Source organism: Arctopsyche grandis, chromosome 1 (genome assembly GCF_051622035.1).
Source record: "Arctopsyche grandis isolate Sample6627 chromosome 1, ASM5162203v2, whole genome shotgun sequence".
NCBI classification, from domain to species: Eukaryota; Metazoa; Arthropoda; class Insecta; order Trichoptera; family Hydropsychidae; genus Arctopsyche; species Arctopsyche grandis.
Genome location: NC_135355.1, coordinates 22675132 through 22691363, shown reverse-complemented (window position 1 = coordinate 22691363; position 16232 = coordinate 22675132). Strand labels below are relative to the sequence as shown.

Sequence of the window (16232 nt, the reverse complement as noted above, 5' to 3'; positions counted from 1 at the left end):
ATGATATGTAAAATATTTACACATTTGTAATTAATATATGTATTTTATATATATGTAATATGTACATACCCTACATACACAGAAAGTCAATAAAGTAAACGAATTAAATTAAATTTGAAATTGAAATTAAGTCATTGCAAATTCTATGCAATAAACGCAAATTTTCATTGTGAATCACAATAATAAAGGATTTCAGATATTAGAGCTACATATGTATGTAGGTCTAGCAAGGCTTAACGCTTCATAATGATATTTAATTTCAATTTTTAAATTTAATTTTTATTTCGATATTTTGTACGCTACTGGTTTTATCCTGCTGGTTAAAACGTTGGCCCAAAATCGTCGTTGGTTTGGTCCGTACGCAGCATGACACAATAAAAATTATAAATATTTGTTCTACCTGATTTGTAATAGAAAATTTAAAGAAATTACCTTTAGAAAATATATTTTTTTTCATTGTGATATATGTATGTATTTGATATACAATGAAGTGAAGAAACAAGCTGCAACTAGCTGATGTGGCGACACAAATGATTACTATAAAGATTTTAGCTACATAGAAAATTCACATTCTAATCAGTGCACTCATTCTTGTACATATAGAATTATCTCTTTATATTGATACTGATAAGATTAACTATAACGTGAATGAGGATCACCGCGCAAGGATACGAAACAATAAAAAATATTTTGAACATTGACAAGAATGCTAGTATTAATATGTACAGTAAAAATTACTTTTAATATACATTAAATGCTCCTAAACTTTTATATATTATCACTGAATTGTTTATCTCCATTCAAAATTTATTCAACTACAAAAATAAAGTCAAGCATATAATGCTTTCAAAAATTGAAATACGATTTAATATGTATGTTTAATAACTAATTCCATTGATAATAATTAAATATATGTACTTATTGAGAAATAAAATGAATGTAAATATTTTGCGAAAATAATTATTCTTCCAATACAAATGATCTCTTTCTCGAACCACTGAATTTCGAGTACTTTTATTGAAAATAAATAACTTAACTTATGATATTTTGAACTTGTTTAAAAAAATTTAAACAAGTTCAAAAATATAATATTGAATAATTCAAACCGTCCATGACTGTATGTTGAGGATTATCAATTATCCTAATTTGCCGATCGGGTAAATGAGGTTCACCAGTTGGACCACCAATGTCTGTTGGAAGTCTCCAACGAGATGCTCGCTCTTCAGCTTCGTTTCGTGGAAAATATAAGGGTAGGAGCGCTTCTATTAATGATAATTCTTGATGACCATCACCGCAAATTACTAATGTATGCAGAGAAGCACCATATCGTTCCAAAAAACGACGTACAGTACCTACAAAAAAATTGAAATCATAATCATCCATGTAATTTTAAAAGCAGCTCAATCTTCAAAAAGATATTACAATTTAATTTTAGAAATGAAATATATAAGAAATTCTATTAAAAGAGATTGGATAGAGTCATCTGTACAATTTTCAAAAAAATTCATAAGTGTAAATTTTTTGACCACTCCAAATCTTGCAACACATACAATAATGTGTTGAATCATCATCATATACATAATAAACGAAAATATATAAATAGTAGAAAAAACGAACAAGGTACAATTTAGACAATAATTAGTATAAATATATAGCATGAAAAGGAGATGTCATCTTGAAAGATTTTTTTTTAAATTAATATAAAATAAATGGAAATGATATTAGAAAATTTGTACATTATACAATTTGATTTGAAACTGACTTAACGTTTTTCATAAATAAATGAGAATATACAATTTATATTTCAATGAAAATATGTACATATAATACTATATGAAAATAATTACGTAGAGCAATGTGGGCGCCTAAATCTGCTGGATAATTCTTCTTAACTGAATGTACTAGACATAGAGCTAACGATTGAACTCCTAGTTCTCTTGCTTTATGTAAAACATTTCTGAAAAAAGAAACAAACTATAAACATTACAATTTTGAATTTTTTAAGCTTACTCTAATTTGAAGATAATTCAACCGTGAATTTTTAATCATTGAGAAGTATTCAATCATTAAACTAAAAATATCTTAAATTTAGGTGGAAGTATATATTGATAAAAATAAAGAAAAACGAAATTTCCATATAATGATAATTTTGTAAATTGTTAAAAATGTTGAAGCTTTCCAATAGTAAATTACAATATGTACATTATAAAACTAGGCAAATTAATTGTATATCTTGATATTACAATTTAAGTATTTTTGACGCATGTTATATTTTTTAATAAATCACTTAATTTTAATTTTTCAAAAATCGTCAAGGCCTATTTATAGTTACTAAAAATGAAATGTAATTAGTCTATTTAATATAATTAATTGTGTCTACAGAAGAAGAAATTTATGTAGAGCTTCAAGTTAAAATATAAATTTAAATAAAAGCTCCAATGAGAACATTTTATTGAAGCAAATAAAAATAAGTTTTAACTATTTTAGTATATAATATTTTGATGCATATTTGTAATGTGTTTTACCTATAGCACATATGAAGAGTAGTTTCAGCTGCTGTATGATATTTCGCACTGTATTTAGGTCCAACAGTATGAATTATATAACGTGCTGGAAGCTCGTGTCCTGAAGTTACTTTAACGTCTCCTGTACGACATTCTGAAAAAAGAAAATCATGGAACATAAAAGCCAAAATTCTTGAAGGTTAATAGGTCAAATAGGGCAAAATGTTCAAACGCCAATTGTCATATTATGATGGGATAACTACGCAGTAATATAATAATACGCAATGGATTAAAAAAAGCGAGTGGAAAATTTGCAAGCGCTTGCAATTTATATTACCTTTTACATCTATAAATATTTCTTCTTTTAAAGCGGAACCAGCTCTAGCAAATATTCTATCGCTAATAGGGTTTTGTTCGTCCAACGATTCATTCGTAGTGTTGGTAATGGCCTCGACTTCTAATATTGATATGTCACCGTGCCTGAAATCATTCAAAAATAAACTCATTCATCAATCAGCGAATGTCACTTTTTATTTTGTCATGAATAAAAAAAATGTTATTGTTTTCATTCAATTTACCAAAGTACAATTTTTTTGTTTAATCCCTGATCTTCAGTGAATGGTGGTTCCTGGTGTCGAGGACCTGTCATAGAGGAATAGTCAGCTGGCGGTCGAGAAGGAGGCTGTGCTCCCCATCTCGGCAATGTCGTAGTACGTATGGCACGAGTTACAACGGTTGGTCCAACATCTAAAGGTGCTACTACTACACCATTTACCACTCGCATCTTTATCTGAAAATTTCAAAACAAAACAAATATTATAAACATGTCAAATATTGTAAATTTAATATGTATATGTTACAGTTGTATTATATTTCATGTGAAAATATATTTTCACTGACGTTTCAATGAAATCATAACATTTTCAGGGCTGGTTTTATTCATTTAAGATTAGATTGTTAGGGTTGGTATTATTTAAGGGTTAGGATAGGTTAGGTTAAGTAAGGGTTGGCCCTATTTATTTAAGATTGGATTGTTAGGGTTAATTTTATAGAGTTAAACGTTGTAAATTCATTGTTTGATACATTTTCACTGCTTAAATTGGGGAAAATACATTTTCACTTGAAATATGCTTTCACTGTAACAAATATATTGTAATAGAACAGTTATATAACTTTGGATAGTGATGGGTAAAGGATGAATAAGCGCAAAGTTACTATTGACATGTTTTTCGAAGCATAGAAATTGATATTGAAAACTTAGAGAACGTTTTTAGGCTAATAGAATTTTCCTAATGACCATTAAAAATGATAAATGTCGTAAATTTACATAACGATAGTGAATAAATCGAGTTAAATGCGACGAAAACAATGAAAGCTTATAGCAGTTTGAGCTTCAAGATGTATTATAAAGTCTTTAGTATTTACCTGAATTATTATCATACACAAAAGCAAGAAGAAAAGTAGTTAATATTACGCGATTTATCACAAAATAACACTCGCAATTTTTTATTATTTTATACTAAAAATGACAAAGTGCAGATATTATTTATAGGTTTTAGAATTATATAGATGGATGTAAGTATTATGCATAAATACATACAAATTGCTTATAATATTAAAAATTAAAAACAGACTCATATGGAATAAGTCCACTAGGTGATTAAAGTCTAATTTATGTATATTTTAAAAATACATACACAAAAAATGAGGGAGGGGTTTCAGTTTTGAGTATTAAATTACCAGTATGGTTAAGCATTTTTATATTTTGGTCACACGAATTTTTCAAGTCACGAAACGCCAGTTAAACGGTTAGTTTGATTTCGAAATCGGTCAAACTCGGATCGCATGTTGGGTTACGGAAAACCAGAAAACGGATACATATGTATATAATTTATACATACATACATATTTATAATATGTATATATTTATTTATTTGTTTTGACAACCTCAATAAGGAACATTGAAGTTCTAAAATAGGAATCACTATTTAACATCGTATTTATATATGTACATACATATGTAAGTATAATACATATATCGATATTACAAATATGTTTGCTTCTCCGAAAATGTGGTGTATATTTCTTAACTGAAAGGTGATTTATATATTTATAACCTTACATAAAGTAGAGTTCACATAAATTTGTATTTACGTCGACATTTTTTGGAAGATGGTTCAACATGGTACTTGCATGTCGGGAGACAGCGAACCAACACGACAACAAATAACAAATATGTATAATACAATGCTTGTACGTCGAAAGGTCATGAGAGGTTTATGTACATATAACGGATCGAGAAAATTTTCGATTTAAAAATTATGTTCGGAAAATGAAATGAAAATATGAAATATAATTTCGTATTCAGACCTTTTCTTATTATACATACGTATGTATGTAGTTATATGGATAAAGCCAGTATCTGTGTCACGTCTTTCAGACATAATATAATATTAATACGAGAAAATATTGAAAATATGTAAGGAACTTTCGTTGACATTTTATAAAAGCAAATTATTTGTATGTACATATTTGTCTTATTCTACTATAGTAGGATAAGCAACTCATTTAATGACGACTTGTCTTCAAGATATATGGAGAGCGTTTGCCAAGATGTTTAATTTTTATTACATATTACATATCTCCTTTACGTTTCACTTACGATTACAATTCAGGAAAAAGTTTGCCTCTTATCCCATCATTTTCATACTTTGCTATATTGCTCATTTTGGTCATCAATATAAGTAAATGGATCCTCCGCCATTATGATAGAAATAAAATATCGTTTAAGAAGCTTTTCAAGTCCGGAAGTTTTTAATCTCGGTGACGTTTGGTATTCATTAATTTTATACATAGATGACGTTAGTAAAAAAAAAAAATATTTGTGTTTTTATTCAAAATAATAATTTTATATACAAATTATACAAGAGGTATGTTTTTAAAAAACTCTTTTATATTCTGGGGCGACGCGGATAGTTGGAGTATTCAATTGATATTGAACTCTATGTATATTTGGCATAATTAACTGTCGAATGGACGAAATAAAAGAAATACACAAAAAACATCGTGGTATATAAAAATGTTTAAGGACATGTAAAGGTAAAAAACAACGTCTAATATCGCCTCAGGTACTCTAGGGAGAAAATATACGTGTTCTACAAATAAGAATACCTTTATATGTAATGTAAAATAATAAAAAAGCAACACAATGTATCTGTAGTCGACGACAAAGATGCTGACAACCAGTGGCGTAGCGTGAATTTCAGGCGCCCCCCCCCCCTCCATATATTATTTCCTTACAGCAAAATAACTTTCGAAATTAATAATTCATACCTTTTCTACGTAGAAAAACTTTTTTTCTGGATTTTTCATTGGTAAATACCACTGTTTTGTTAAAAGGTTATTGGGCGCAATCCGACCCGGTCGCGGACACGAATGAAAATGATATAAAATGAAAGAGTATAAATTCAGTTATTTTATTTAGAATCCATGGGAGGACAAAGTTTGAACCAAAAATATATTTATTCAAAAATTTGAATACTACTATTAAATATAAGTTGTCGTTCTGTTAAATAGCTACTAAAGCAGCCATACTCAGATTTTTTTTCTTCCGGGTTTGTTTTGGTTTCTTCTCCACGGGTAGCTACCGTTCGACGCTTACAAAACTTTAGTGATTAAAGGATTTTGGCGAGTTGATGTACGTCCCGCGTGATCAAATCGGCAGGTATACGTTCGCTCCCTCTCTCTGACACTCAGGTATACGGTCGCGTCTCGCTCGTTGCGCTGGCGCATTGTTTCGTTCGTGTCATCGGCCATCGCAGTCCTCGTTGTCTTTCGTTGTGATCTGTGTGTTTACCGGTTATCTTTTGTTTTTATAGACTACCTACCTAAGCACGTTTACTGGACCTGATTATTTGCTGTTTGTTTGGAATTTCTTTGATATAGATAGATGTAATAATTGTGTAGTGTGTGACAGATCTGTGTTACGCTGAATAAATAATGTTAAATATGAATAAGTTTTTTTTTTCAATATTCCCACAACCCACAAGAAAGCGACCCTTACCATGATAAACTAGAGACATTTATCTATATATCCTCACAATTTCATTTCTGTCCGCCGTGGGTTTTCCTCCCATACTATTTGCCCATTGACTTTTAATACTAACATTACTAATCCTTTTAGTCGGTGTTGTGACATATGTAGTTGACCTTAAGTAATTTTTAATAAGTTTCAACTTGTGAACGAGTGCTCCGTAGTGGCTATAGTTAGAGGAATAAAATGATTGAAATGACGAATTTAAAGTATAAAAATTATAAATGAAGAGCTTTAACAAATTATGAACACTGTCGATCCTATTTATTTTTACAAGGTTTATTTTCTTTTAAGCAGGAACGGAAATCAAGCACCCGATTAGGCAATGATTTGTCAAAGTCATTGACATATTAGTTGGCTAGAGATTTGGCTTCACGATATACATACATGTATATGTATGTACATATACAGTGGCGGACTGGGACTGAAATCAGTGCATGCCAGGAGTCAAAGGGGGCCCCACCCAGGGTTAAAAAAATTTGTCCCCCCCCCCCATATAACAAAATTTTCTTCTTTCCATCCCGCTAAAAATCAAGGGCAAAAAATAAATAAAATTTTCAAAAATGGGAATAAACAAATTTAGGTACAAGAAAAATGGCAAAAGCAAAATAGATCCATAAATTACATTGTATATTTCGTTTTAATCCTTGTCCTAGGTAAATAGAATGCATCATAAAAGAATGCGCCATAAAAGCGGCTTTTACTTTCGGTAGAAAACAATCAGGGACGTCATTTCAGCTTTTTCTTGGGGGGGGGGGCAGGCAAAGATTGGTCAAATTGAATTTTTTTTCGAAAAATCTTTTTTATATCGGAATAAAAATGGAAAATATACAATATGAAAAAAATAAGCTTATTTTTGAAAAAATATCTTATGTAAAAAGCCAAAAAAGCGCCGCAGGCGAAAATTTTTTTCCAAAAATTTTCACATGGTCGCAAAATGGTTAACAAAAGTCGACCATCAAAATGTATCACAATAAAGTAAAGGCGAACTTTCTAACGATTCGCTCAATGGGACGAACAATTTCCAAGAATTTTACCCAAGGCATACCACTTAAAAACCAAAATATATTTGCTTCAAAATAATAAAATCTTTTTTTTTTCAAAGCACATAGCAGCGATTATTTTATTAGTTACACAAAAGTAACATAATATTTGATTTTTCAATTAATAAAATAAAATAAAAAATAAAATAAAAAAATAAAATAATATAAGAAATAAACGCAGCATTCATAGATCCATAGTATCTCATTAATCATTAAATTCATAATATTTTCTAAATTCGCCTATTCCTTAATTTAGGGGGGCGAGTGCCCCCCCCAAATTACGTCCCTGAAAACAAAAAATGCATAATATTTTCAATTTATGTTAATCGAAAATCGAAATTTTGGGGAGGGGCCCCTATCCTATGTTTCTATATACATGGATGTGTCTAGATTAGGAATAGATTTTATATTCGGAAACTGTTTAAAATTGTGTATTTAAATCTTACTATATCGTCGAAGTATAATCAAATATTATTTTGAAAGTATGTATGAAGTAAATTTAAATCGCTGGTTGATGATGAATCGTCCTATCAAAATTGTTTTAAGCAGTTCAGTTTATATTATTCACGGAAATTTGTTTATTCCCATTTTTATTTCATTAGGTAGTTGTTACATAGGTTGGAAATATTACATAACCTTGAGGTTGGAAATGGGCCCGGTAAAAGGGCCCACGCAAATGTTGAAACTTACATTTCGAGCCTAATAAAAAAAGTTAACCGATCCTTGGGCTGTTAAAGCAGGTATTAGTTGTTTGTGTATATCGTAAGAAATTTGTTTTGTTGAAATACCCAAACTCTAGGTCCCAAAGTGCAATATCCTATAAATTTTTACACACGTGAAATAGTTAAAAAGTTATTTAATTTTACTGAGGGCCCATATTTTCTAACGGATAGTGGGGCCCACATGCCATCGGGCATGTACGCTTGTATGGCCAGTCCGCCACTGTACATATATATGTAAGTCGTCATCTGATAATTGCTTTGCAGGAAAGCGAACTTTGAAACAATATCATTAAAAAACGTGATACGAATCTTCATTGGTACTAAGGTTACGTTTAGTTCCGCGTTAAAAATTGTTTAAAAATTATTTTAATGGATCCTGGAATCGTGTATCATGACTAAGTCCACCGAAATGCTTTTAGATAAGAGATTGACGATTTAATTTCAATTGTGGTTTCAACCCTAATATTGTTGAAATTTTTACGAATTCTTCAAATTTATTTTTAAAATTACTAATCTCGCAATATGCATTTCTAATCATAGACTGAGCACTGATAACATCAGCGTTTTTTGATTGAAGGAGCTTTGAAACAAAGTTGGGAGGCCGAAGAATTTTTCAAGAAGCACGAGTAGGAGAATAAATTCGATTTTTTTCTTTTTTATTCACTTTGCTTCTGATTGTTCATCATTTATTTTACTTTTTAAAATAATAATTTACAGAAATATATGTAAAAATTTTTAAAGAATCTTAACATCTCGATATATATGTAAGTACATACATATATGTATGTGTACCTATCGGTCTCGTGACGGGCCCGAATGTGAAACGCCCGAAAACGCAAATATCGGAAGGCAAAGATCGAAAATCGAAAGATCTTAAGTCGAAAGATCAAACAAAAGGGTGCATGGTAAACGGTACATACTCACTTAATTTGCGCTAGCAGGATACAACAGGAACAAGAGGAACAGGCTTTTCCTCCCGTATTAATGTGCGCGCGCAGAAGAACGTAAGAACTCAAGAAGAACGACTCGGGTACCACCGGAAATTATTAATAATATTAAAGTTTCATTTATCATATCGATTAAATTACTAGATTCATAATAATCAATAATTACCAACTGGACATAGCACATGAATCATATCACACGTATCATGAATACTATAAAATCATAATATTCATGATATGGTATCTATAGTATAGATATAGCCGTCGAGGAGATAATATTATATGTAGTACCTACATACATACATACTTACGTACTATTAAGTTTCCACAAGTATTAGATAATTTGTACTAGGTAAATTTTAAAACCGTATTTTTCTATTTATTTATTTAATCAAATGAGTCTAACCAGGAGTAAGATACTATTCATTGGATCATGAAATATCAAGTACGCGAGCAGATACATAACATGTATGTATGTATGAACCTATGTACGTAAATTGATAAATATATCGAGTGCAATATTTCGAGGACGCATAGCTTATTGAAAACAAGGTGGAAGAATCAATACTTTATGAATATACATACGTATAAGGCTTAATATACATATGTATATGGGAAATATTAACGATAAGAGAATATTATTATGGAAAAGACGGGTATATGTATGTATGTATGTACATATGTAGGTATGTATCAAAGTTGGAATATTTTTAAAAAATAACTACATTTGCGTCCATAATAACTTTACAATTTGGGATTTTTAAATATTTAGTCGCAAAATTAGATTTTGACACAATGTTTTCTTTTGACACAAATTTTCTCATTCTTCCCGCTTTTGGTCGATTTCTTATAGAAACACTCACTATATATATATTTGTAATGTTGTTTGGGACTGCATATCGCGATAATTTAAATTGTTTGGAAGTTTCCAACTATCCAAATACTCAAAAAATGTTTTAAAATAATCTGAGTATATCCCCTTTACTCGGTTCTCGTGTTTTGGCACTTTTCAAAATAAAAAGATGCACTCGATTAAAAAAACTGTAACGGGAACGAATATGCTATCCAGCACTGCGCGTCAACAGCTCAGCACAACACTGGACGGAAAATACTACTTTTGTTCATACTATACAGCAACGCCCTTTTTTGGCACGTTCATACTTGTTTTTAAGCGGGTGCCAGACAAAATCGGCTTAAATATACATACATTACCGAACGCAATATTGCGTCGTATTGTCGAGTCAATATTATCACGATATGACGTTTCTCAAAATATTCATATATACATGGCAGGCATCGTTAGTACGGGAGTATTCAACACTATGATGTCCTGTCATGAATATTTTCAGTGACCACAGAAAACCAGTTCAGTTTGATATGTTTCGGTGACATGTGGGGGCCATTTTTATAAATCGATTCATAAATTGAAAATTGAAAAATATATTAAGAAAACATAAAAATAACCTTTAGGAATGCAAATTGATAAAAAAAAACATCATAAATCGTTCTTACGGTTTCGTATGCATAAGATTTTAAAAAACATTAATTCTGTCCCTTTCATGGAAACCCGTCAATGAAAGGGACATTGGTTCCCAAGAAAGGGCCATTGAAATTATATTTGAAAAATTTGTGTGTTTCGTTTACAATGTCATATTATCGTTCTACCTATTTTATATTTATCGGTAACAATATCATTAATATATCAACATATATTAAAAATTGAATATAATATTTATTGAATTGTTTCAACATCTGAGAGAATGGAAATATCAAAGAATAGAATAAATGAAAGAAAACCGAATTTCAAAAGCGGGATGCTTTGATTTTTTTCCAGGATTTCCTTAAGAGCATTTCCAATGTCTGCATATTTTTTTATTCATTTTAACATTTTGTATCTAAAATACGTAATAGATATCACTTATAAAATACTAACTTAAATAATTCAATTAAAGGACTGAAAGTTCTAAAATAAATGATCATTTAAGTAATTTACCATGAAAGAGCCGTCCCTTTCATGGAAACATTGAATGACCCTTTCAAGGAAATGGTACTTTATGAGAAATAACCTAAAAATAAAAAAAAATATCACACAGTTTAGAGAAAATAAACTTACAGAGCTTAATCCTTGATAACTGAGTATTTAATGACGTTGTCATAGTATCACACACTAAATAATTAAGTTAAGTTATTTGCTCCAGCAGAAAACGCAAAAAAAAACACGTTTGGTAACGGAAATAAACTCTCGCACACAAGTCTCAACACATTCGATCCTGAAATGTCAGATCAAGTGGAGAGTTTTGCAGTGTTGCCAAACAACATTCATTTCTGTGACATTATTTAACATAGATTGGCAATGGCGAATGGCCCTTTCATGGTACTTCTCCCCTACTGCTATGTTGTCTGAATATATCGTGTCGGTTACATCACGTACATATTGCGGAAAATATTAATATGTCCATATACATACCTATAGAATGTACTAAAGAATATTTTCTGTACTGATTGTTTACGCGCAGTTTCCGGCTTGAGCTGTACTGGTATAAATGAACCTTTAAATAACGCGACGCAAACACTTTGTCGAAACACCGATTTGCGTTAAAAGAACAATTTAAAATAATAAACAACCCAAGGAAGAGAAAGTTGGTTAGAACAATATATAAATTTCTAGTAAGATGCGATACAGGTAATGGCCATTTCAAATACTCAAAAGAGTATTTCCAGTCAACAGCATTTTTACGAGTGGCCTAATACATTTGTCTACGACTGTACATATGCATCTAGGAAATCGTATTTTTGTCTAAGTCGGAATGTTATCACCAGAATTGTCACAACAGCTTCCTCCTCATAACATAAACAACATGAAATTAATCTCGAATGAACCAAGGTCGAAATAAACTCCACGAGCATTACAAGACTGGCACATTAATGAAAATAAAAATACATTGTGCATACTGTTATATCTACATAAGTCTTTATTTGTTTTATGTTAGCTGTATTCTATTCCCACGACCTTTAAATCAATCTGCGAGACGAATTATGTTTCCCCCAAAAATATCAAAGCCCTTCTTAAGCCTGCACAACAAATTGCGTGCATCTACTCAGCCATTTCTCGATACATTCAAGACACATATGTTAACACTAAAAATATCGTTTTTCAACTAACTTTATCGCTTTTCTGCATTATTCTCACGACTCTTAATCCGCACAACGAATTGCGTGAAATCTACCCTCAAGGGATACATATGCAAACACTAAAAATATTGTCTTTAATTAGTTTACCAGCATTTTTCACACGACTCGACTCGAATCGTATTCCCTCAAAAACCCTTTTAAAGCTGCGTAACTAATTGTGTGAAAACCATTTCTCGATACACTCAAGGGTCAAAGTATTAAAGTCTTAAGATATTGTTTTACTTAACTCGAGTTCCCCCCTATTTTATCACGAACTATGATTGGTCCAAATTGTTACGTCTATTAAATATATACTGATGTAAAACATATGGAAGACCACTTGCGATCGAACCGCCTGACTTACAACCGAACCGTCTCTTACTTATCACTTGCGATCAAACACTCTTACTTATCACTTGCGATCGAGCCGTCTCTTACTTATCACTTGCGATCAAACACTCTTACTTATCACTTGCGATCGAACCGTCTGACTTACAACCGAACCGTCTCTTACTAATCACTGACTTACAATTGAACCGTCTAACTAGTGACTCGCGATTAGACGACTTAACTAGTAAACTACTAACTAGTAACGTGTAATACTAACTAATCTCGTGTATACTTACTACTATTAAAGAAGATAATCATCTTATAAAATAAAGTGAGTTTTATTTACGGAGTAGCGTTCCGCAAAAATGCTTGGTGGCAGCGGAAATATTAATAACAAAAAAAAATACACATCACCCACGAATGTAACAATACTCACACACAAAAAGTAAGGCAAATAGATCGACCATACTTTTAACGCGGAATTGCGAACGGCGGCTAATACATACATCTAATATATAATTTCGAAAGATGCACATATATATGTAAGTATTTTTGGTTGGGAACATTGAAAACAAAACAAAGTTTCTATAACGACGATTCGATATATATTTTTTTCGATTCAAATTAATTTAATAAAAAAACAGATTCGCCATGTTTACGCTGTTTATATTACAAATACTGAACGAAGCCGGGTAAAACAACTAGTTAATTATAATTAAGCAAAATTAATTAACCTTCAAAATGTTTCGTCTGAAACGTTTTTTGCGTCGAATCGATATCCGGAAACCCGTCAAAACAAATTTTGAGCGCGAGTAAATCCGCGACAAAAATTCTCATTCGAACTGATAGATGATAAAAAAGAGCAGTCACTGGTAGTATTTCAACATATGTACATACATATGTATATGCGGGTATATTTTCGTGTTGATTGTTTTCGAGCAGACGTGGAAACGCGTAGAGCTGCGGGGGTTGAAAGGGCAGGTTTCCAGGGTGTCCCAGTTATCAGGTCGTCTCTGACGTCACTGCCGGCCTCAACTGAATGAACCGATTTCTGAATGAGAGAGATTCGAAGGGGAAAGGGAAAACGAGAGCCAGCTTCCCGTCGACCTTTACTTCATAATAACTAGTGTACGATTCAATGAATGCACTTTGCTAGTACAAACAATTTCAACCGCGTACACTCAAAGTGTTCCTCGGATGTCTACATAAAAGAGTTAAACTGTAAGTTATTTTATTTTTAATGAGGAAATGATGCATAGAGCTTTACTTCCGCCAGTTTTACCTTTGACACGTTAATTGCAGCAATTTTGCGTAATGAATTTAGCCCACTTACGTAATTTTAACATCCGCAATTTCATGAATATATTTTGTGCAACATGATTGCACATAAAATATAATGATCAGTGATTATGTAAAAATTCTCGATATATGCTATGTATTTTTGTATTTCACTTCGCTCTTTCGTCTGACAACATTTGGATTTTTAATAATTTATAAGGTTTTGATTTGTTTCACTTCGTGAGTTAGTCGGACAAACGGCGCTGCAGACACTGCAGCATCTCCAGAAAAAAATACGATAAAATCGCATTTGTATATGTAGATTAAAAAATTGTGAATATAATATTTTCTATGGAAGACGCCCTCACTGTTAATATGTACATTACGGTACCCCGACAAAGACGCGCACGACATTGCCGCGCCGACATAGCCACGCAGGACAAAAGTAAATTCCTATATATGCATATATCAATAAGTCACGGCTTAAGAAATTTAAAAACCAGGATTCCGGATTTTGAAAGTCATGCGCTGCTTTTTCAGATCTATCATTACTGTTTATATAACTTGCTTATCTAACTTAATTAACTTTATGTTGTATAAAAAATAAGTAAAAGATATCAAGAAATTGCTTATATCTTTTACTTATTCATCTTCATCTATGTACTAGCACGGAAGAAGATTATATGACTATAGAGTGGTCAGATTTTGACCCAGTTAGAGTGAATGAAGGTTTTGAAGGCATTGCTGGTGTAAAAGTTTTTCCCGAAGGCCCAGAAAGCATTCCGGATATAACTTCATTATTTATTGATTATGATTTTTTCGAAACCAATGCGTAACAAAGAGTGAATGCCAATAGATTATAATTTGTGCTCATAGTTCAAAATGGACTGACGTTACTGTACAAGAAATGCAAAAAACTACCTTGAAAAAAAAAAAAAAACTATCGTTGAAAATAGATATAAGTAGTTTTGTAAATTTACAGAATTATTATTATTAGCAGAATTTACTCACGGTGTGAAGAGGCGATTAGCAGAGAGCAGTTTGGGTTCAGACAAGGCTTGGGTACCCGAGAGGCCCTTTTCTGTATGAAAACACTACTCCAAAGATGCAGAGAAGTCCGTAAACCTGTGTACATCTGCTTTATAGACTTTGAAAAGGCCTTTGACCGTGTCCAACACGCTCGCCTGATGGAAACATTAAAAAATATTGGCCTGGATGACAGAGATGTCAGATTGCTACGAAATATTTATTGGAATCAGACTGCAGTAGTACGTGTCGATGATCAATTCACTGATGAGATTCCTATAGAACGGGGCGTCAGGCAAGGATGCATCCTATCACCTACTCTTTTTAACACCTACACCGAATCCATCTTCCACGATGCTCTCCAAGAGGCGGAGGGCATCAAGGTGGGCGGCGAGACGATCACCAATATAAGATATGCTGATGACACGGCACTAGTCGCTGAAAATTTAGCAGACCTGCAAAGATCTCTAGACCGTGTACATCAAGAAAGCAATCGAAGAGGTCTGCGCATAAATCTAAAGAAAACAAAATTTATGATAGTAGATAGAATGCAAACAGACACCGGGAATCTAACCTCGGATGGAGAGGTGATAGAAAGAGTAAAAAGATTCAAATACCTGGGTACCTGGCTGAATGAAGAGATGGACCCAGATGAAGATCTAAAAATCCGCATCGAGATGGCTAGAACAGCATTTGTACAAATGAAGGCGGCCCTTACAAACAAGCATCTCAATCTTCATACGCGGTTGAGATTCGCGAAGAGCTACGTCTGGACAGTATTACTACACGGATGTGAGACGTGGACTCTGAAAACCAAGATGATCAGCCGCATTGAAGCTTTTGAGATGTGGGTCTATAGGCGTATGCTGAAGATTCCGTGGACCAAAAAGATATCAAACGAAGCTGTCCTCGGCATGATGGGGAGAGGCAGGGAACTTGTTTCTGTCATCAAGCGGAGAAAGATGGAGTACCTCGGACACATGATACGGGGTCCAAAATACGAATTTCTCCGTTTGATAACCATGGGGAAAATAGAAGGAAAAAAATGGATTGGCAGGAAAAAGTTATCTTGGCTTCGAAACATGCGCATGTGGACCGATATGAGCGCCGAAGAGCTGTTC

At 32.3% G+C, this 16232-nt stretch overlaps 1 protein-coding gene across 3 annotated transcripts in view; it reads right to left on the bottom strand.

Annotated features, from left to right (window-relative positions):
- Gdap2 (ganglioside induced differentiation associated protein 2) overlaps positions 1–16232 on the bottom strand; it is a 158466-nt gene that overhangs the window by 55607 nt on the left and 86627 nt on the right. For all 3 annotated transcript variants that reach the window (XM_077432142.1, XM_077432150.1, XM_077432159.1), the window contains 5 exons: positions 3083–3294; positions 2842–2984; positions 2526–2658; positions 1848–1957; positions 1107–1352 (listed from right to left, as the gene is read on the bottom strand). In XM_077432142.1, coding sequence (XP_077288268.1) covers positions 1107–1352; positions 1848–1957; positions 2526–2658; positions 2842–2984; positions 3083–3288 — 838 coding nt within the window. In that variant the 5' untranslated portion in view covers positions 3289–3294. The remainder of the gene's footprint in view (positions 1–1106; positions 1353–1847; positions 1958–2525; positions 2659–2841; positions 2985–3082; positions 3295–16232) is intronic.